A 23857-nucleotide genomic window follows, 5' to 3' on the forward strand; every position below is an offset into this window, starting at 1 on the left:
GACCAAAAGGAACACGACTCATCCAGTACCACACCTGCAAGCAATTCGTGGAACTGACACCAGCCAAACGTCTTTCACTACTCAAAGGGAAAGGCTACTGCTTCCAATGCCTCTATCCAGGGGCTGACATATCAACTGGCAAACACAAAGAGGGACGCTGCCAACACGATTTTGTTTGTCCACATCAATCCCACGACAATGACATCCCAAGAAAACATGTTCTTGTATGCGAAGAACATAAGGACACTCAAGCCAACAAAGATGTTTTGCAGAAGTACAAGGAACGTTGCACTAGAAGTCTGCGGCTACCAACATTTGCCAAGGAGATCAGCCTGTCATTCATGAATGCCTGCTTCAAATCAAACCCAATAAATGATGTTGACGTTCCTCAAGGTATCTTCTTATTTCAATCAATCCTGATCAACAATCGTCAATATACAATCTTCTTCGACAATGGCTGCTTTGATTTCATTGTCAAGCACTCTGCAGTGAAATCTCTCGGACCGCTGGCTATTCAAGAATCATCTCGATCCATTGAAATCAGTGGTGTTGGTAACACCACAACTCACTCAACCTATGGTACGTACAATGTCAAGATACCCATGCACAATGGTCAAATGGCATCAATGTCTGGCACATGTATGGAAGAAATCACTGCTGTCTTCCCACACTACACACTCGATGAACCATTTCAAGACATCCAAAGATCATATCAAACCTCTGGTCGAGATTCAAAGACACTTCCCATCCCATCATCAGTAGTTGGAGGAGAAGTGCACCTCATGATCGGTATGCGTTATTTACGTTATCACCCTAAGATGATACATCAACTTCATTCTGGCTTAGCAATTTACGAATCTCCATTCAAGAACGTCAACGGTGGTAGAGGAGTGATAGGAGGTCCGCATCCTATCTTTACCAGCATCCATCGGTGTTTCTTTGCTGACAAACCAGGAGCTTCAGCATTCTTCACCAGCCAACTCCGATTGTACAACTCTGGTTCAAATTTTGATCCTGACGTATCATTATCTGTCCTGCCTTCTCATCCAGGAAAGCATTTTGACACATCAGAATCAGTTGGCTCAGAAATAACCTATCGTTGTGTCAATTGTAGAAGCTGCAAGGACTGCAAGCAATCAAGCCATCAAGAAGCAATCAGCATCAGGGAGGAGATAGAACAAGAAATCATCAACTCTTCGATCACAATTGATACCAACAATCAGACCATCACAGCAAAACTGCCATTCATCGAAGAGGCTGATGTCAAGCTCACCCCAAACAAATCAATCGCACAGAAGATCTACTACCAGCAGCTGAGGAAACTTGATCGCAACTCTAAAGACAAGGAAGATATCCTGAAGTCTGAAGCAAAGCTACAGAGCATGGGCTTTGTGGATTATGTCAGCAACTTATCAGAAGACATCCGTCAATCACTTCACGCAAACTCAACTCAAAACTTCATCCCATGGCGTGCAGTTTGGAAATCAACTTCGCTCAGCACACCATGTCGTATTGTATTTGATGCTTCCTTCCCTACCGCATCTGGTTACAGCTTAAACGACTGCCTTGCCAAAGGAAGCAACAATCTAAACAAGCTGCAAGAAGTACTGCTACGCTGGTCAACTCATAGAATTGGCATACATACCGATGTATGCAAGATGTACAACACTATCCACCTCAACCCAGACCATTGGTGCTATCAGCGTTATATTTGGCACCCAGAACTTGACTCATCAAAGACACCAATGGAAAAAGTGATCAAAACACTAATCTATGGAATCAGATCCAGCGGAAATCAGGCGGAGCGAGGACTTCGTCAGATTGCCTACTTATTTCAAGATCAATATCCTGAAGTTTATCGCATCGTCAATGAAGATGTTTATGTCGATGATTGTCTAACAGGAGAAGAATCAATCAAGATCGCCCATCAGCGTGCAGATGAATTTGAATATGTCATCGGTCATGGAGGCTTCCGTCTCAAAGGAGTCACTTTCACTGGCGAAGATCCGCTACCAGACCTCACTGATGATGGTGAATCAATTATCGTTGGAGGATTGAAATGGTATCCAAAGACAGATGAGGTATCACTTAACATTTCTGAACTGAACTTCTCCAAAAAGACAAGAGGCAAGAAGAATCAAGATCGATTGAATATCATTCCTGAAAAACTCACACGTCGTCAATGTATCTCAAAGGTTGCAGAGATCTACGACCTCACTGGCAAGATTGCACCTCTTGTGGCTGCAATGAAGTTAGACCTCCAACAACTAAACCTACGACAACTTCAATGGGATGATGTCCTGCCCAACGAGCTGCGACAAGTATGGCTCAATCATTTTGAAACAATGCAAGAAATTGGATCCATCCGCTTCAAACGATCAATCGTACCCAAGGATGCTGTCGATATGCAAATCGAAACTCTGGATTTTGGGGATGCAAGTCAAAGCTTGGTATGTGTTAGTATCTATGCACGATTCCGTCTCAAAGATGGCTCTCATTCCTGTCAACTTGTCTTCTCACGCACAAGAACTGTTCAAAAGACATCATTACCAAGAGCTGAGTTGTATGCTGCGTTATTGAATGCATACACAAGTGAAATCGTCAAAAGATCATTCAAAGGACTTGTTGTATCATCCAAGAAGTTTACAGACAGTCAAATCGCATTACATTGGATCAGTAACGATCAAAAGCCATTGAAGGAATGGGTCCGGAACCGTGTCATTGAAATCAATCGTTTTTCATCAAAGGACCAGTGGGCCTACATTCAATCGAACGACAACATTGCTGATCTTGGTACAAGACCAGGAGCTCAAATCAAGGATGTTGACCAATCTTCAAATTGGATCAATGGATTACCATGGATGCGGTTGCCATCATCTCAATTTCCAACACAATCTGCTGACCAGTTGAAGCTAACAGCCCAGCAACAATCAGAAGTTCAAAAGGAGAAGTCATTCCATTATGTCTCCTTCACATCCGAAAGCATTCTCAATGAAATGAAGAAACGGTATGAATATTCCATGTACCTTCTGGATCCAATGAAACACAAATTTACAGTTGTTATCAGAATCATGGCTTACGTTATCCGTTTTGTAAGAAATTTTGTCAAGCGAGCTCGAGACAAATCAGAGATTGTATCATCACAGAATGTATCATCACAGAAGAACAGCATTATTCTGACCAATGAAGAAATCACAGATGCTGAGATGTACTACTACAGAAAGGGATCAGATGAAGTACGTCATTTCACTTCCAAATCAAAGTATGAGAAGATTTCAACCGACAAAAATGGCATCTTAATCTACACAGGCAGAATTCTTCCAAGCAAAGGTGTATCGATTGTTGGCGCATTCACAGATATTATGAAGGATCTATCAACCGATTCATTTTGTGTACCATTGCTGGATAGATATTCACCAATTGCGTATAGCATCTCAATGGATATCCACTGGAATCATTCCACCGTCAAGCATTCCGGCATCGAAACAACCCATCGGTATGTTCTGAAGAAAGTTCATGTCATCGAAGGGAGATTGCTCATCAAACACATCAAGAGAAATTGCCATAGATGTCGATACCTCGCTAAACGCACTGTGGAGATGGCAATGGGACCAGTATCATCCTTCAATCTAACCATTGCTCCCTCATTTTACTACACACAGTTAGATCTGTCTGGACCGTATCAGTCATTTTCACCAAGTCACAAACGTACTACCGTCAAAATATGGCTTATAGTATTTTGCTGTTGTGCTACATCTGCAATCAAAATAAAAGTCATGGACGATTATTCAACCACCTCTTTCATACAAGCATTCACAAGATTTTCATGCGACCATGGCTATCCAAAACGCCTATTGTGCGATGAGGGTAGCCAACTTCTGAAGGGATGCAAGGAGATGCGTATCGATCTCCATGACCTGAGATCCAAGTTGATGCAGAACCTACACATTGATTTTGATGCATGCCCTGTTCAAGGACACAACATGCACGGAAAGGTTGAACGTAAAATCAAGGAGGTCAATCAATCAATTGAGAAGAGCCTTCAAAATCATCGCCTATCTATACTACAATGGGAAACACTCAGCTCAAGTATCGCAAATCAAATCAATAATCTTCCTATTGCCATCGGTGACATTACAGGAGATTTCGAATGTCTAGATTTGATCACCCCGAATCGTCTCTTGTTGGGTCGTAATAACGAACGATGCCCTGACAACACCATTTTCTGCGACAATCCAACCAGAATAATGAAGGAAAATCAAAAAATCTACAACTCATGGTTCGAAGTTTGGTTTTGCTAGTTCATGTGCCCAAACTTATGAAACAGTCAAAATGGTTCAACAGTGATAAAATCAATATCGGTGATGTTGTAATTTTCACCAAACGAGAGTCAACGTTAACAAATCAATATACCTATGGAATCATCAAAAGCCTGGAGTTCGGTGATGACATGCTTCCGAGAAAAGCAGTTATTCAATACAGAAACGAAAACGAGGATATCATGCGAGAAACGAATCGTTCAGTACGTGGTCTTGTTATTATTCACCCTATTGATGAATGTGATTTTATGGTCGAGCTTGGCGAAATGGCTAAGAATGTGGACATGAAATTTGTCAATTAAATTTTTCCCTTTTTGGTGGGGAATGTAAAGTGACTTTTATCAAAATATATTTCTAAAACAAAAATAAAAAGTACAAAATTTAATTTATAAATCATGAAACAAAAATTTGTTGCACCTTGGAAATAGTGTTTATTTATCATATACTTACTGTAACTTTATCTCATTTGTGTGCCATTAGTCTAGGCTAGCTAGACTAGGCTATATTTATTCATTAATTTTATTTTAGTATGTTAGGCACACCTGGTTTCCATGGCCTCATTTTCAGTATCATGTCACAGTGTGAACTCAGTCTATTTAAGGCCTCACTTCAGTCACACCTCAGAGCTACCATTTTGTGTCATGTCATGCTGACTGACCATAATGGCATCATAAATCATAAGGCTCTAACCTTAAAGTAATTTTCAATTCAATGTTCAACTTCAACTCAAGTCAATCAATAGTCAATTCATTCACAGCATTCTCATATTGGCTACCTGGTAGGTTTCATTTCTTGTTCTTGTTCTTTGGCAGCCATCTTGTTTTTGCTTTTAGGCAGCCATTTTGTTTTGTTCTTTCAGTTCACACTGATAGATTAGGGCCTTGCCTTGACATGATTCATAGGTTCAGTATTTCATTCAAACCTTTATTAAATATTTCCTATCTATATAGGAAATATTTGTTAAAACGGTAATTTTTCTTCTCCTTCTTCTTCTCCTTCTCCAAGTCTAACGCTCGGTTTTGGTCAATTTCGTGAGTTTGTACATGAGTCTCTTTTTAAATCAAGCTCCGGCGGTAAAAACAGTAGGATGTTCTTTTTTCGAGGCGGAAGACGTCATTTCTTCGAGAAACGTCTGTGGTAAATATCCGTACGGAGCTCTATTCTCCTTGTCGATCGGGCAACGTCGCCCGTTTCAGAAGCGTATTGTTGATCGGACCATACTGCTTTGTTTCTAACTGTCAAAACAAAGATGGCAGAAAATAGACAACAACTTTTGATGATACAATCTTGGTCTTGGAAAAACAGGACATTTTATCAACTTTCACAACAAACTAACTTCAATTTTGTTTGTATATTTACATAAATCCTACGAAGGCAAGTGGCTGTGAATAAATCTGACCATGTTATACCTGAAAAATTACATACTTGCAATATGAAAAAAGTTTGCACCCAACGAATGCAATGGCCAATGCCTACAATGCAACAATGGGAATGGTTGATGAACTGGTTTTAGCTAAAGATTTAAACATGGAGCAAAATTGACTGGTTAATGATTGAATTTCCTTGTTTTTTTTATCTACAACAATGAATTAACTGCTGGGGTTAGTGACAGTTAGTGAAAACTCGTTGCGGCGGTTATAAATTTCAAATTTTAAAGCTGATAACCGGATCCGGAACACGGCCCCAATATGAAGAGTGTTATGTTATACTTCTTAAAAGGTTTATTGCATTGAATATGGATGTAAATAATTTGAAATCACCTCACATGTGCAATTAAAATTTTTCTTGAACTTGGAGATTTTCTTCCCCGCGTGCATTTTAAAACGTGGAAAACTTTAGTTGTGAATTTAGAGATCTTTTGCAACTTGTGTTTTGAGCGTGGAAACTTTTGTCGTGAATTTGGAGATTTTCTTACCGTCAACTGCTCCAACTTGGGACTATATATCTGACAAAACATGGGACGGCAATTTGGCCACCATTTCACCAAACCTCCAAAGTCATTTGATTTGAGTTAATGAACGGCGGGCCTAATTGGAGTTGAGTCCCGAGTGGGATTCGACTTTTCAGACAAAGGATTTTCGTCGATTTTGTACTTAACCATAAATTTATGTCTTTACCTTTTTGGGTTTTCTTTGGAATCGATTCTCTTCCTCTTCTCTTCGTCATTAGGGATCCCTCGTCATTATGCGTTTAAAATAAGTCCATTCTAATTTGCCGGAACCCGATTTCAACGTCATTGTAACACGCCCGGAAAAGTACCATACCGATTTAAATATTTGGAAATGATTAAACACTCGAAAACGTATTTTTTTAAAGAAGTCGGAATACTATGTTAGGGCAGTAAGTCCAAAGTAGTGTATTCCGCCTTCTTTAGAAACACTCGAAAACGTATTTTTTTAAAGAAGGCGGAATACTATGTTAGGGCAGTAAGTCTATAGTAGTGTATTCCGCCTTCTTTTAGAAACATTGGAAAGGGAATTTTTTTAAAGAAGGCGGAATACTATGTAAGGGCAGTAAGTCCATAGTAGCATATTCCGCGTTCTTTAGAAACACTCGAAAACGTATATTTTTAAAGAAGGCGGAATACTATGTTAGTCCAGTAATTCCAAAGTAGTGTATTCCGCCTTCTTTAGAAACACTCGAAAACGTATATTTTTAAAGAAGGCGGAATACTATGTTAGTGCAGTAATTCCAAAGTAGTGTATCCGCCTTCTTTAAAACACTCGAAACGTATATTCTAAAGAAGGCGGAATACTATGTTAGGGCAGTAAGTCCATAGTAGTGTATCCCGCCTTCTTTAGAAACATTCGAAAGGGAATTTTTTTAAAGAAGGCGGAATACTATGTTAGGGCAGTAAGTCCAAAGTAGTGTATTCCGCCTTCTTTAGAAACACTCGAAAACGTATTTTTTTAAAGAAGGCGGATACTATGTTACTGCTGTAAGTCCAAAGTATATACCGCCTTCCTTAGAAACACTCGAAAACGTATTTTTTTAAAGAAGCGGAATACTGTGTTAGTCAAGTAATTCCAAAGTAGTGTATTCCGCCTTCTTTAGAAACACTCGAAAACGTATATTTTTAAAGAAGGCGGAATACTATGTTAGTGCAGTAATTCCAAAGTAGTGTATTCCGCCTTCTTTAGAAACACTCGAAAACGTATATTTTTAAAGAAGGCGGAATACTATGTTAGTGCAGTAATTCCGAGTAGTGTATCCGCCTTCTTTAGAAACACTCGAAAACGTATTTTAAAGAAGGCGGAATACTATGTTAGGGCAGTAAGTCCATAGTAGTGTATTCCGCCTTCTTTAGAAACATTCGAAAGGGAATTTTTTTATAAAAGGCGGAATACATTGTTTGGATTTTTTGTTCTAATATTTTCACCTTTTTTAGAAATTTTGAAATAAGGAAAATCGGGACTAAAAATTTCTCGTTGCCTTATATACTTTTACTTGAGTCCCGAATCCAATATGTTCGTAAAGTAAATCGGGACTAAAAATTTCTCGTTGCTATATATACTTTTACTTGAGTCCCGAATGCAACCTTTTCGTAGACCAATTCGGGACCGTCCCGAATCAAACCTTTATATAGCTGATATAGACAGATTCGGGACCGTCCCGAAATTTACATTTTCAAGACAAGCTATCATTAGCCCGTATAAATAAAGATCTGCCCCACACTTCCCTGATTTTCAAATTCAAGCCGCCATATCCATCTTTTCAGTGACTCAGATATTAAATATGTATTATATATACTTTTACTTGAGTCCCGAATTCAATATGTTCGTAAGGTAAATCGGGACTAAAAGTTTCTCGTTGCTATATACTTTTACTTGAGTCCCGAATTCAACCTTTCGTAGACCAATTCGGGACCGTCCCGAATCAAACCTTTATATAGACAGATTCGGGACCGTCCCGAAATTACATTTTCAAGACAAGCTATAATTAGCCCGTATAAATAAAGATCTGCCCCACACTTCCCTGATTTTCAAATTCAAGCCGCCATATCCATCTTTTCAGTGACTCAGATATTAGATATGTATTATATATACTTTTACTTGAGTCCCGAATTCAATAAGTTCGTAAGGTAAATCGGGACTAAAAGTTTCTCGTTACTAAATATACTTTTACTTGAGTCCCGAATTCAACCTTTTCGTAGACCAATTCGGGACCGTCCCGAATCAAACCTTTACATAGACAGATTCGGGACCGTCCCGAAATTTACATTTTCAAGACAAGCTATAATTAGCCCGTATAAATAAAGATCTGCCCCACACTTCCCTGATTTTCAAATTCAAGCCGCCATATCCATCTTTTCAGTGACTCAGATATTAAATATGTATTATATATACTTTTACTTGAGTCCCGAATTCAATATGTTCGTAAGGTAAATCGGGACTAAAAGTTTCTCGTTACTATATATACTTTTACTTGAGTCCCGAATTCAACCTTTTCGTAGACCAATTCGGGACCGTCCCGAATCAAACCTTTACATAGACAGATTCGGGACCGTCGCGAAATTTACATTTTCAAGACAAGCTATAATTAGCCCGTATAAATAAAGATCTGCCCCACACTTCCCTGATTTTCAAATTCAAGCCGCCATATCCATCTTTTCAGTGACTCAGGTATTAAATATGTATTATATATACTTTTACTTGAGTCCCGAATTCAATATGTTCATAAGGTAAATCGGGACTAAAAGTTTCTCGTTACTATATATACTTTTACTTGAGTCCCGAATTCAACCATTTCGTAGGCCAAATCGGGAATTTTAATTTAGTCCCGAATCCAAACATTTCGTACGCAAAATCGGGACTCAAGTAAAAGTATATATAGTAACGAGAAACTTTTAGTCCTCGTTTACTATATAATATTAATAGTATAAATCAAACCATCGATCAATTTTTTTTTCATCGATTTCGACTTCCTAACTACGTCGTTCTAGTTCGGGACAGTCCCGAGCGGGACTCAAGTTAAATTAGGCCGAACGGCGTATTAAAAAATGGCAAAACAATGGAGTGTATGACGTCACTCGCGCGGCAAGTTACACACGCGTTATTTGTTAATCCCATCTGGCGATAGGTGGTGGTTAGGCAGCAAGCGTTCTCTAATTCTCCAATCGGCGCTATCAGTGAAAGTTATCGTGACATGTTATGAAAGGAAGTATGATTGATAAACTTGGTGGAGTTATCAAAACAAATTTGTTGTCAAAGAGATTTAACAAGTTAGTGAAAATACAGACCAGATATCAAACAGTCCCATGTTTCGACCAATCGTCCCAAGTTAAAGCAGTTGACGGTACGTACATTTAAAACGTGGAAACTTTTGTGATAAATTTGGAGATTTTCTTACACGTGCATTCAAAACGTGGAAAACTTTTGTCGTGAACTTGACATTTTCTTCCACATGCATTTAAAAAATGAAGAAAACTCAAGTGATTTCCTGGCATGACAATTTATTTTATTTTCTGACATTTTTTTGGAAATTTTGATTGTTTCCAGGTATGTGACATTTTTTGCTCTTGCAGCATGCTTTTGGAAATCATAAAATGGAATTTTTCCCTATCGACATTCTTTCAGATTATGAAATGTTTCCCATATATAAAAATGAGATTTTTTTTTTTTTTTTGCATCCTGTCGGAAAATATGAAATTGTTTCCCTGTTTTGAAAGATTTTTACTTTTTAGCACGTACATTATTTCAAAAAACTCCAAAAGTTACTTTAAATTTTTACATTTTTTACAATATTTTATATATGAAAGTATAATGCAAAATATTTCATCTCATTTTGAAATATATAAAATTTTCTTTGGTTTTCTTACTGTGAAATATTCTCCTTTTTGTCATTCTTTCATTTTAAATATTTGCCCTTTTTGGCTATATAATATTTCTGGAAATCAGCGCTTAAAATAATAATTATATAATCAGGTCTTTTGATGTGTTCAACAACACTCTACTTGGCGGTGCGACACCGGATGACCGCTAGTATAATACTAAAATCCATTTAAAGTCCACCTAACGAAAATTTAAAGTTCCAGCCAATTTGATTACTGCATTGTTGTTCTCAGTCGGGGTTCAGCTTGGATATATTCCGTGATCCGTAGCTTTGAACCTACAGTCATCTTATGAATAATCCTGTAAATACTGGCAATAACATAAATGGAATTTTGAAATTCTTAGGGACTTGTGTTGCTTGATGTTATCTGAGATTTAAAGCACTTTGAAATCTTTTGATGACATCAATTATTATTTCAACATTTGTAAAGGAAATATTTATCCGCATCTTTGCGGCTCTTGTTTTCATTTTTCAATCAGACTTATACTTATAACATTCTATATATGGAGGTTTTTCTATAAGAGTTTATTAGGAGATTTTCATGCTGCCAACGAATTTGTTCGAGTTAAGGAGACGTTCGAGTAATAGAGGTTCGAGTTATGGAGACTCTACTGTATTTAAAAAAGTAAGCTCATCTCCAGGATAAGATGATAAAAACTTCGGGCATTACGTTCTTTTTTTATAAGAACAATCAGGCTTAGACTGAAACAATAGGTCTATTATTTTAGAAAATAGAAAAAATAAGAACAAGCCTAGGCTTAACTCAAATTTCATGGTGGTTCTTATAAAAAAAGAGCGTAACGAGGGTTCATAACAAGAAAAATTCAAAGTGAGGAACGTTGCATATTGTAGTCATGTGTTTTAAAAATTACACTGAATGTAAACCTCAGATTAAGCACAAAATGTATATTAATATATATATGTATATAATGTATATTAAAAAATGTATAACAAAAGAACAGTAAAGCTAAGTTTGTTAAAAATCAAGGAAACCAGCACAAATGGGATAAGCCAAATCAGCAGTTTTTATTGGAATCATAAAGGCAAAGGTCAAGGAATTGCATTGTGACCGTTTTGTCATTTTTTTGGCAATGACTTCTTTAAGGGGCCATTCAAAAAGTACATTCGTCGCTGAGGGGGGGGGGGGGGGGGGGGGTCAGCCAAAAAGCGAACAAAAACAAACAGGGGGAGGGGGCCAGAAATCTAAGATTAAAAACGAACATTTCACACATTTCGTGTGCTTGGTTGAAATTGCCTTGGATTACCTTCATGTTTATATTTATGTGGAAGTTTGTTGATATATGAATCTCTTGACACCAATCTAATCCACAAAAGAGGAGATGCTTTATTCTATCGACCTCTTTGTCAAGAATACCGTGAAAAAGGGTAACTTGCATCAGTGGAGGCTAACATGCTTATCCCGCATCAGTAAGATTCTAACGATTTCATTGGTCAAAAGACATCACGTGGAGGTGGGATATATACCGTATCTGTCTCCCTCACGTTCGATTGAGAAAGAAAAGAAGACATTGCATATTGACGAATGTGCTTTCGAATGTTTTGATCAAAATTCGAATGTTTTGTTTTGAAAAGAATTGAAATCAAAATTGAAATGGTCGGAGTTGAGAAAGTCAACAAACAGAAAATCTTCAAAGTTATTTTGATTTTTACTTTTCTTGAGTTTATATGGATATACAGCACGAGTTTTAATTGCGATGTTATTATTTTAAAATGCAACTTTCACAGATCCCACTTTCACTGTTTGATTTACTTTGTAGATCTTTGATGTAGGTATCTACTTGATGGATAGTTGTGAAATTTTTTCGTGGTTTTGGAAAAGATGCAAGGGACTTCAACGGGATAAATCCGTTGCACGGTCGTCTCGAGGTGGGATACGGGATATACAGGGATCAGTAAAACCGTATTGGGACTCGGCAAGCCTCGCCACCAATACGGTTTTACTGACCCTGTATATCCCGTATCCCACCTCGAGAAGACCGTGTAACTAATAATATACCCCAATTCACAGACCAACTAGAGCAGTATTACTTCTCTTCAAAGTGTTGACATGGAAACATTATGACAAAATTACTTGACAATAGAAAAACGTACCTTTGATCAGAATCACTTTTCTTTTCCCACGACAACATGTCACAAGTTTCGAAGAGCGTGATTGTAAATGTCTTTTGCCTACTCTCCTCTGCACACTCTCCCCCGTTTTCGCCACTTGTTTAAAAAAAATGTCAAAATGGGATGGTTTCCATAAGGTTGCGTACTTACTTTTTTTTGCCGCCCCTGTCTCTCAAGGCTGGCTGAAGGGTGGTGGATATTTTACCGAGTGGATGGGGAAACCAGGCTCATATCTATCAGCCAATCATATTTTGGACTAATGACGTAATCGCGACTTATTCTTTTGAAAATTCTAAATAACAAGATGTCAGATTATGAAGCATGTAAAAGTGAGGTCATTTGGGAAACGCAATTCATGGTAATTATAATTATCTTTCCTCAATTAATTACATGTTTTCTTAAATTTGATTTTCATATTACAAGGTGAGAAAACCATGACCAGACAAGTCTGTGAATTGGGGTATATGCATGTTAGCCTCCACTGATGCAAGTTACCCTTTTTCACGGTATATATCAACCTGAAATATTGGACAATAGTTTTTCAATCGACTTCTTTGTCGAGAATGTAAATCAATCTGCTCAAGCAGACAAGGTTTATATTTTTGCCGTGTACGAAACATTGGAGCACTAAAAGATAACACTACAACAATCCAAACAAGAAATGACGTCGCCGCTAAAACATTCAAAAATATACTCCGAGCCAAGATGCAATATGTTTATTAAATACACGCTCACAATATCTCTAGTCAGGGAAAACAATCACACATTCAAAAGTGTCTTTAGTCAGGAAAACAACCAAAACAATCACACAAGTTTCAAAAGTTTAGAAAATCCACAAAACCTCTGACCTCATGAATGTAAGAACCAAGCATTAAAGACTTTGTTTTGGGGTCACTCGGTAAACAAATCTCGTATAACTTGTTCCAGAGATATTGTTCATATAAGAGTTTGTATTTCAAAGCAAAAATATTTCTCGTAGTCGTACTGCCCATTTTTCTCATCAATTCTTCAACTTGAACCAGTTTCACATCTAATAGAATGTTAATACCATTTTGCCAACCATTTAATGTCCAAAGTTATGGGGATGTAGCGTTTTCTTCATGTCAAGCAAATGTCTCTGGAAGCTTTAAGTTGGTTGGTTTGGTATTCGGAAGAGGTAATCCATGGATATCTTTGTAATCAATTATGAAAAACTCTTGAAATTACTGATGATTACAGTTGAAGTGTTAGCCTCACATTTCATGCAATTATTGGTCGACAATTAGATGAAAATTGTATGTTTTTTGTTCGTCAGAAAAGAGTTATAACAAGAGTGAATTTTCGTCCATCTTGTATTTTGATCTGAATTATTCGTGTCTTGATTACTCAAAAACATGCGCGTAACATCAAGGTAAATCCGTGCGATTTTGTCTGAATAACTAAGGCAAATGAAAACAAAAACAAGCTTCGCAATGTGGTGGCGGATTGCCCCTTTAAGGGCGCAAAAAGGGCGTAAGTAGCCAAGGATCGGAGAAATGCCTTTTTAACTAATATTTCCCCTTATAGCGGGGAAATATTCAAAAATAACTAAGTCCAAAAGGTCGTGTTTTACATATCTGCGCAGAAATTTAATTACATATCTGCGCAGCTCGAAATTACATACTTGCGCAAAATAATTACATATTTGCGCAGAAATTACATATCTGCGCAAAATAATTACATATATGCGCAGAAATTACATATCTGCGCAAAAATTACATATCTGCGCAAAAATTACATATCTGCGCATAACAATGGATAAAATTAAAAATTGAACATAAAGTTCTCAAAACCTTGGAAAAACCACCGAAATTTTGAAAATTTGGCAGTCTGCAAAGCAATCAAAATAAAAGTGTACTACCAAAAGCAATTTTATTTTCATTTTGATTTTTGGAATTTCAGGGTCAGTCGGGCCCGTAAAACAACCAATCAATTGGTTTCGCCTAAGTGGCCTAGAAAGGTTTGGTCCATACAGTCGGTCGTCATGTCGCAGGGGGTGTCAATCGAACAGTTCAATTATCGAACTAATCGAACTTATTAATTGAACCAATTTGAACAATAGGTGTTCCATTCTCGACCCCAATCAAGCACCTGGGAAACGAGAAACTTTCACAAAGTTTGATGACTGTTCGATGATAGTTTGATAAAAGTCGATCGTGGCTTTTTGAGTACAATTAAGGCTCGATCAGTTCGATTAAAGGTCGATGAAGTCGCACATTCTTCTTAGTTGATTTAAGTCAATAAAATTTAATATCACATAATTTCGACTTATCTGATTTATTCTCACTGCACTCTGTTTTGAATCAGATTTTGTTTTTCCTTGTTTTTTAACTATTGCCAATAAAAATGTTCGAATTTTGTGTTTGAACAAAAGCGTTTGGATGTTGTGTTCGAACAGAAACGTTCGTTACTGTTTATTTGCTAGTGTTTTCAAGTTCATTGACTATTGGTACGAATTCACACTGAAAAATATATTTCATTCATCAAAATTCTTCCCCAATACTGGGAGTACAAATCATATGCTGGGGGCTCGGACCCCTGTAAATGGTGCGAGATCAAAAAAAAATAAAAATAGGGGGGATACCTTTATAGGGGGGGGTGAAATATTAATGGGGGGTTCAGACCCCTCTGCACACTATGGCCATATTTTGATAGAAGAATGTATACTATTTTTTGAAAAATCGAAAACCCCGTCTTTATAAAAAAACAATTCCCCGCTAAATTTTCGCGACGGTTTTTAGTGACGTGACTGAAGTGCCTATTCTTATATTCGAATGGCGTATCATCCATGATAAAGCCTAAAAAGTGAGCCAATACCTATCCCATCAGAAAGGGAAAAGCTGGAGTTTTTACTTTACATAACTCATCATCCGGGGGGGGGGGTACTAGGGTTGCAAGCTGACGGGGGGGTGCCACCGGACTTTTGATCCTCGGACCGTTACCAGGACTAAAAAGGAGAAAACAAAGGAAAATTTTTACGACCCTTACCGAGACAAATTTGACCAAATTCTGATCTTTTTGGGGGTAAAAAGTTGAAATTTTCCTATTTCTCCTACCCTTAGTGGGACTGAAATTAGATTTTCTGATTTTTCCGACCCTTACCGGGACTTTGGAAATCCAAAAAAGGTACCCTTAAGTGCAGCACATACCGTACCCTCCATTTGCCTAAGTAATACACCATATCATCATACACCAGTCGAACTTCATCGAGAAAAAACTGTTATCGAACTAAACCGAACTAATCAAAAAAATTTGTGAAGTTCGATATCGTAATTTGGTCTAATAATGACATCTCTCATCGAGTGTGATTATTTACGTGCATTGCGTGCCCTCGTGGGTCTCGTGGGTTACTAGGCTCGTGTCCTCGTGGGTTACGTGGGTCTCGTGCCTACGTGGGTCTCGTGCCTTCGTGGGTATCAAAAAAATTTAAGTGGGTATCTCGTGGGTCCAAAACAAAATTACGTGGGTATCTCGTGGGTCCAAAAAAAAAATTACGTCGGTATCTCGTGGGTCCAAAAAAAAATTACGTGGGTCCAAAAAATTTACGTGGGTATCTCGTGGGTCCAAAAAATTGCGCCAAGACTCTGTATATAGACTCGCGCCGAACAAAAACGTTCTTTATTTAAGTACTTTAGAGTTTGTATATCTTTCCAAGAGAGACTGTTTTCCTACAAAAGTATGTACAATCGTAACGTATATCTTTTATTACAAGATATGTAAATTTCATTGGTAAGAAAATATTATTGATTGTATAATTGACTTTATGTAAAAATAGACGAATAGACTATTACAAGCCCAATCATTCAATTATTTTTGAGCTTTTTCTTTTTTTAACAGTCTACAGTAGACTCCCGGTTTTTCCAAGTGGGTAAGAATTTACTTCGAATAACCGGGAGTTCGAATAACTGAAAAATTGTCGAAAGAAAGAAACCTCTGGATCAAGATAAAAAAAAATTTAGATCAAGCGCTATCGGTTATGTTCTTTAGGTTTTTGTAAGCTTAAAGTTAAAACAACCTTCTTCACGTAAAATTCGTAAAAATTTAATGTCAAATTTTAAGGACTCGCATAATTTTTTTGGACCCACGACCCACGTATTTTTTTTTTCGGACCCACGAGATGCCCACGTAATTTTTTTTGGACCCACGAGATACCCACGTAATTTTTTTTTGGACACCCACGAGATACCCACGTAATTTTTTCTGGACCCACGAGATACCCACGTAATTTTTTTCTGGACCCACGAGATACCCACGTAATTTTTTTCTGGACCCACGAAGGCACGAGACCCACGAGGGCACGAGACCCACGTAACCCACGAGGGTACGAACCACGTAACCCACGAGACCCACGAGGGCACGAAAGGCACGCAAATAATCACACTCTCTCTCATCTAATTCAATTCTGACACCCTTCTTTGGAGATAGAAATAAAGAAGGAATTACTGATTGCAAAAGAACTTTTCCTCTCTGCTCGCTCTCTGACAACTAAGCAAAGAAAATACTTTCATGATTTTTCTTCTAGGAAATACTTGCTAAAACTGCTTGCTTGGCAAAACTGGTTTCAGTACCAGCAAGTAATTATAAATATAACTACCTGGTGACAAAGGCAAAATTATCATACCTGCGCTGTTTGTAGTACTAAAGAAGGGTTGGTTAGTGTTGTGGTGTTGTGGTGGAAAATTAACTCTCTTTGTACTACAGTACCTACTGAGCATTATCAGTTTATTGGTGCATTCAATGTAATAACTACACACAAACAAAAAATACTAAGTAGTAAGCGAGTAATAAACCTCTTTAAATACTACAAAAGACCAGAAAAAATGATAGAAATTCATACATTCAGACATTATAAACAGCAGCAGAAAGTTTCATAAGCATAAGCAGTCAACATCGATGCAGTCAAGCAACCATTGATTGCAATTGTTACACTTCTTTCACCTGTGTAGTTTAATTATTTATGAAAGCGCTGTTTTTTATTTTTGTGAGTGAGTCCATTTTTAGCCCGTAGTACGCCGGCAGGCAAACGCCCACGGCATTATATCGCCCCAGAAAATGTCTTGTCACATACATTCACAGAAGGCTATCGTAATACTTTCGCTATGCGAAATTAATAGACACTTTCAAGAGTCTTCACTTATTCTACAGTGTATCAATAGTCCGTATAAAAAGCCCTGGTCTGGAAGCTTATTGTTTTAACTTTTTGTTATCTTTTTCCTTTTACGTTACCAAATACTCCTCTTGGAATTGGTTTAGGAATTAATCACATGACCAAAAAGTGAGCGAAACAAACTCATTTCTCAGCGTAAGTTCAAGTAAAAAACAATGGAAAGAAACAAAAGGCTTCCAGACCGGGGTTTTTTATACGGACTATGGTGTATCCAAATCGAACACAAGATTTCTTTACTAACTGACTTTATTCTTGTACCATTTTACATAGTTTCTTTTCTTGTGCCTTTAAGCTATAATATTTGTACTGATATTCTGTTTGTATTTTTGCTTTATAGCCGTATTTCATATGTTTGAAAGACGCGTTGGAAACCTGTCAAAATTGATGTCATCCTTTCTAAGTTGATCGTCTGGCATTAACATCATGGGCAAAATAACTTACACTTTTTCTTCATTTGGTGGGTTTATTAGATAACACACCCGATTTGTAAACGTTTGAAAATGTTATATTATCTGAGAAAGAAGAGCAAAGCTCTTAGTTTAATTATCTTTACTAATAGTCATAAAAATCATATAGCACATGCTCTCAATACGATAATGAACATAAAAGGACTGGACAGCCATTTTCTTTGTATTTTTCTAGAAAGATATGGAAGATCGTTGTTGATGAATCTTAAAACGAAACATTGGATCTTTGTTATATTACCTCAAAGGAGGAGGTAATGTTTATAGAACGGTGACAAAACCATAGCTATCAACTCTCCCGCGGGAAAAAATTCAACCAAATCACCTGGGCCCGGTTGTTCAAAAGTGGACGTCCAAGAACATACAGACTGAAAGATTTTATGCATAACAACACTTTTTCAGATGAGGACATTCGGATGCGCTTTCGCTTTTCACGACAAGGCATTGTGTTTTTAACCAATCTTCTCAGACAAGATCTGCAAAGACCTACACAAAGAAACCACGCTTTGTCTGTGGAAAGACAAGTGTTGATTTCTTTAAAGTTTTTGGCATGTGGAAGTTTCCAACAAGTTGTGGGAGATGTTATTGGAGTGGATAAATCAACTGTTTCAAGGATTGTTCCCCAATTTTGTCAAGCTCTCAATCGCAAGAAAAACCAATTCATTGTATTCCCTACCACTGCCCAACAAAAGACAGAGATCAAGCAAGGTTTTTACAGAATGGCTGGCTTTCCAAGCACAATTGCTTGTATCGATTGCACACATGTAAGAATTTCTTGCCCCCATGAAGATGAAAAGGACTTTGTAAACAGAAAAAATTATCATTCTATAAATGTTCAAGCCCTGACTGATCATAATTATCGTTTCCTCGATGTTGATGCAAGATGGCCGGGGTCGACACATGATAGTTTTATTTTTCGTGTTTCTGCAGTCAAAAATCACTTGGATAATAACAACAACTCGATAGACGATGGCTTGGTTATTGGAGACTCTGGATATGCTTTATCACGCTACCTTTTGACCCCCTATGATAACCCTGTAACACCACGAGAAAGACGATTCAACCGATGCCAAAAGAGAGCTAGAAGTTCAGTCGAAAGAAGCTTTGGTTTGTTAAAAGCACGATTTCCTGCGTTACGATTTGGTTTGAGAGTCGACCCTATAAAAGCATGTCAAATAATTGGTACATGCTTTATCCTTCATAACATTGCTATTATGTTAAATGAAGACCCATTTGACGATGAAGAAGACCCAGACGACTTTGAGGCAGAACCTTATGATGGAGACGATCAAAATCGTGGTGCAATACGCGATCATATTGCAAATACATTCTTTTAAAAAACATGTTCAAATACATAAAATCTTTATCAAAAATATTATCAATTTACATTTTACAAACGACACAACACACCACCGACCACACACAGTCATTCAAACTTTCTAATATTATTTGTTTACAAATCTCTGAATTTTCGAATGTTTTCGTTCGTTCGATCTTGTTAAACCTGTTTAGCGAACCCGTCGAACAGGTCGCACTTGTCAATCTCTAATCAAAACATTTTTTCAGAACAAAAGAATTTTTTTCAAAACAAAAGATTTTTTTTTCAAAACAAAAGAAGGCGAAAATTATCAAAAGAAAAAATCGTTTTCAAGACAAAAGAATTCTCTCAAAACAAAAGAAAGATTTTTTTTAAACAAAAGGAACTAACCTATGTCATAACAGTGTCGACAAAAATTATTTGTCAACAAAAGGGAGACAGTCAAAAACAAATGAGTGTGGTAAATGGTGTGCTGTGGAAAAAAATAAGTTAACTGTATATTATACCAAGTTTTTTATTTATTGTTCGTTATTGTTGATATTTTCTTCGGTAGGGTCCACATAAACAAAGTTTGTTTTCATTAAGGTCAATTCTAAAGCTGCCTTTTCTTTCTGGAGATCGAGCAACTCAGCATGCCTTCGTTCATTTTTTATCTTCAATAACACTTCTTTGTTTTTCAAACGCTGAAATTTTAGTTTTGCTTTTTGAATGTTCAGCTCTTTGATTAGACATTGTCTTTGAATAGTTAAGGTGCTTGTTTTATTTTTCTTTGAGGGTTTCTTTGAATGTAAGATGTTTTTCTTCTTGTTTATTGTTGAAGGATTCTGGCTGGTTTTAGAGGGTGGACTGAACAACATCACATCATTCTCGATGAGTTTATTTTGGCTGCTAGGTCCGGGTTGATCCAATGAAATCGAGTTGCTCTGGATATCTAAAAAGACAAGGGTGGATTAAAATATTATTTATTTTATTGGTATTTTTTTTCTTTGTTATGTTCAAGAACAAAGAAAAACTTATTACATGCATTGTTCTTCCCTGACTGAGTGAAATTAATATCATAAAGAGAATTATTTGTACGAATGGAATAATCGAAACAAAGAGTTTTCTTTACCTGTATCATCAATGAATGATGAGGAGAAAAAACCATCTAGGCCTTCAAAGGAAGGGCGTCCTTCGAAAAGTGAAATTACTTTATGCTGAGCTTCAGTTGGGGGTTTTGTTGGTGGGCCACCACCAGTTCCATTGACGTATCTTTTATACTCGTTGTGAGTGATTTTTGCATCGGATTTTAGATTTTTCCATTTTGTTTCGATGTCTTTTGTGCTTCTATTTGCAACACCGAGGGCATTAACTTTCAAAGTTATGTTCTCCCATAGAGCTTGTTTAGCAGCGTTTGTTATTGAAGGGGAGAACTTTCCTTCAATCGTGCTCTGACTAGCCTCGTATTCCTCCAAGATGATCCTGATCTCATCAGCAGTGAAGTTAGTTTTTCTTGGTCTTTTTCCTGACATTTTGTATAGATTGTTCGATTGTTCTTGAATGAGTTTTTTAAAGTTTTTTTTATTTCTCCTTTTGTTTGTTTTGGTTTCGCAGGGAACGTTCGAAAATTGAAAAATGACGTCACGGAACATTCGAAAAGGGTTTTCCCAGAGTTTTCCCGCGCGATTACTTAATCTGACGTTCGAACAACGGAAGTTAATCCCCGCGATTAACTAATCGAAATTTAATCGCGATTAGCGTTAATCGGGATTTAATCTAATCGATTTTTTGAACAACCGGGCCCTGCTGCTTTTCCAAAAATTTTCCGACTTCCTGAAAAAATTCAGATTTTGAAAAACAGGAATGACAAAATTTCCTGATTCTGGAAAATTGGACGAAAAATTTCCCAATTTTCTTATTTGGAAAAAATTTGATTATCGGGGAAAATTTTCCGACTTGAAACTCTCCCGTGTTCTTGTGAGGCGAAGTTGACAGCTATGTGGGTGAAAACTTTGACAAAAACCTCAGTAGCTTTTTTCAATTCTTTTATCTACGTTATGAGAAAGATAAGACAGGTAAAATACTTCGTCAGCTAGTTAAAACCAATGAAGTCCAAAGGGCTAAAATCAAATCTCCTTAGTAGGATTTGAAGCCAACAAATCTACCAGAGTTGCACCATAGTCACAAGAAGAAAGATCTCTCTTCTTGTGACTATGGTTGTACGCGGCCTTTAGCAAACCGACTGGTTTTTACACACAAATGAAAAATTTACCGCTGAATTTCGAAAAAATATCACTCGAAAACAAAATAATTGCCAACCTCGTCCCCTGCGTATTATCAGCTTTTTGATGCTTACTGATAGCGCTAGATAATACCCTGGAATTTTCTAGTTACGATTGGTAAGATAACGTAATTCAAAAACAAAACGTCAGATTTCATTTGTTCCTGGATTTGAAACCATTACATTACAAATTCACAAATAATACATTAGAATAAACATAAATATTATTAGACTAAATTAGTTAAAAAAACGAATAATAAGAGGCAAACAAATCTGAAAAGTATCACAAATCCACATCGAAAGGATGATGGCATAACCTTGCGGTCACACCGAGCGCAAAATAAGGGGTTAACGAGAATGCAAAAGTGTGAAAAAAAATCTTAAAATCGACGAATATAAGAAAAATTGACTAAAAATTTCTCCTAGTAGATTCATGAATTTCAATCTCATTCATATCAATGTTCGATTTTCTAACAGTTCTCGATCTACGTAAGCATAGGCTTAGTTCTCAACCAATTCAACATGATACCAAATTCAATGTCTTTTTTGTCTGAGAGCTTCTTTGCAAGGGTCGTGATGATCATCTCCGTTTCTCTTCCTTGTCCCCCGTACGGAGACATAACGAACGGGCTGAACGAACCATGCTCGACTGTGATGATTCGGTTGTTGTACTTCCGCTTTTTCTCTTGTTCGTTCGATCGAAATGTGTTTTGAAGTTTCTGGTTAAGGTGACTTTTGCGAACGGATTTATACATTACATTGCATTTATACATTACATTGCAGTGCAACTTTGTAACGTCAGATTTTTTTATGACGTATTGTTTTGAGAAGTCCCCCGTCTGAGAGGAGAAACTCGCATCAGCTAGCATCAGGGTATTCTCTGGCGTCCATCAGTAACGTAAATAAAGCCTGGGATACAGGGGACGAGGTTAAGATTCAAACCGTCATAAAATGTATGTACAATCGGTCTGCTCAGCCAGACTACGCAAAGCAAATGCGTATGATATGCATTCACTGTGCGACCGTAGCATAAAGGTAAAGCATCCAGCTACGGTGTGCAAGGTTCGATCCCCAGCCGGTTCCTCGTACCAAAGATTCTCAAAATGGTACTTGATGCCTCTCTCCATGATGCTCAGCAACTAAAGAGACGGATAAAGGGTAAGTGAGGAAATCCAGGGAAAGGAATGTCGCCCTTTTTTACAAACATTTGAACTTCCAAAAGGGGGCGCCAAATTCCCAACTTTAGAAAATTGCCTCCCCAGTTTTAGTCGACCCACCACGCTACTGCTTCCCCTCCTAACCGGCGAATTTATTATATTCTATTGGTTCATTTACCAGTCAAGAACTATTGCAAACTAGGATAAATGCGAGTATTTAGCCTAAATAGGATAAATTATCCTAACTAGGATAAAATCTATATCCTAATTAGGATAAAAGGAAGAAAAACTTGATTTATTGAATAAATTTGAGATCCGCGTCGAGATTTGCATGAATTTGAGTAATTTAGAGCCAAAAAGGATGCTTGTGAAGTCTCATCTCCCAGTCAGCGTGCGTTCAGAAGTTATTCAATTTTCAAGAAGTACTTTACAAACTCCAAATGTTAAGCATCAAACTTTCTTGGTGACAACTTTGCTATGATGATTGTTTTGTAAAGAAAATCTTCAAATAGATACTATTAAGATATAACCCCGGGGGGGGGGCAGATGGGCAAAAGGACCGACGGGTATGTGCAGGTCCTAAGGGTACCTTTTCAAATATGTTTAAAATGCACTGTAAGGGTCGGAAAAACTAGTGCATACTGTAAGAAGGGTAGAAATTTCAGAAAATTCTTGAAAAATCTAGATATTTTGACCAAAAATGCTAGAATTTTGACCATTTTTTGCACGAAAGGGATCGAAAATTTGGGGGAAAATGCACTCTAAGGGTATGATTTTCACTGATTTTTGCTGCACTGTAAGGGTGCAATTTTAAAAGCCAATTTTTGGCCCGCACATACCGTCAGTCCGCAAACCCAGTGCCACATAAATAACACATAAAAATATTATGTGCTATTTCTCCTAATTAAGCTATTTTATCTTAGTTAGGATGAGTGCTCCGCACTTAATAAGAAGTTCATATTTGGTTAAAGTTAATGTTCTTTATATTATGTGCATAATTGATTAAAATAAAAGAGTAAAGAAGACGCGGATCTGTATCATTCTTCCAATATTTCAGTTTGAACTTTTCCCATAGCCTAACTAGGATAAATTATCCTATCTAGGATAAATATTCTAGCCTATTTAGGATAAAAGCCTAACTAGGATAATTTATCCTAGTTTGCAATAGTCCTTGACTGTTTACCTAATTTTG

The 23857-nt window shown here is 37.2% G+C and overlaps 2 protein-coding genes across 2 annotated transcripts; one reads left to right on the forward strand and one right to left on the reverse strand.

The window, feature by feature from the left end:
• The first annotated feature begins 18310 nt into the window (after window positions 1-18310).
• On the forward strand, window positions 18311-19267 carry LOC136802619 (putative nuclease HARBI1). Its single transcript, XM_067059374.1, has one exon. The coding sequence runs from the start codon at window positions 18311-18313 to the stop codon at window positions 19265-19267; it is 957 nt and encodes a 318-aa protein (XP_066915475.1).
• Window positions 19268-19645: 378 nt separating this feature from the next.
• Window positions 19646-20822, reverse strand: LOC136802854 (myb/SANT-like DNA-binding domain-containing protein 4). Its single transcript, XM_067059618.1, has 2 exons — window positions 20360-20822; window positions 19646-20179 (listed from the first exon to the last, which is right to left on the reverse strand). The coding sequence occupies exons 1-2, from the start codon at window positions 20757-20759 to the stop codon at window positions 19767-19769; spliced, it is 813 nt and encodes a 270-aa protein (XP_066915719.1). The 5' UTR covers window positions 20760-20822; the 3' UTR covers window positions 19646-19766.
• Between the last annotated feature and the right edge of the window lie 3035 nt (window positions 20823-23857).

This window comes from Clytia hemisphaerica, unplaced genomic scaffold (genome assembly GCF_902728285.1).
Source record: "Clytia hemisphaerica strain Z4C2 unplaced genomic scaffold, Clytia hemisphaerica genome assembly, whole genome shotgun sequence".
Lineage (NCBI taxonomy): Eukaryota > Metazoa > Cnidaria > Hydrozoa > Leptothecata > Clytiidae > Clytia > Clytia hemisphaerica.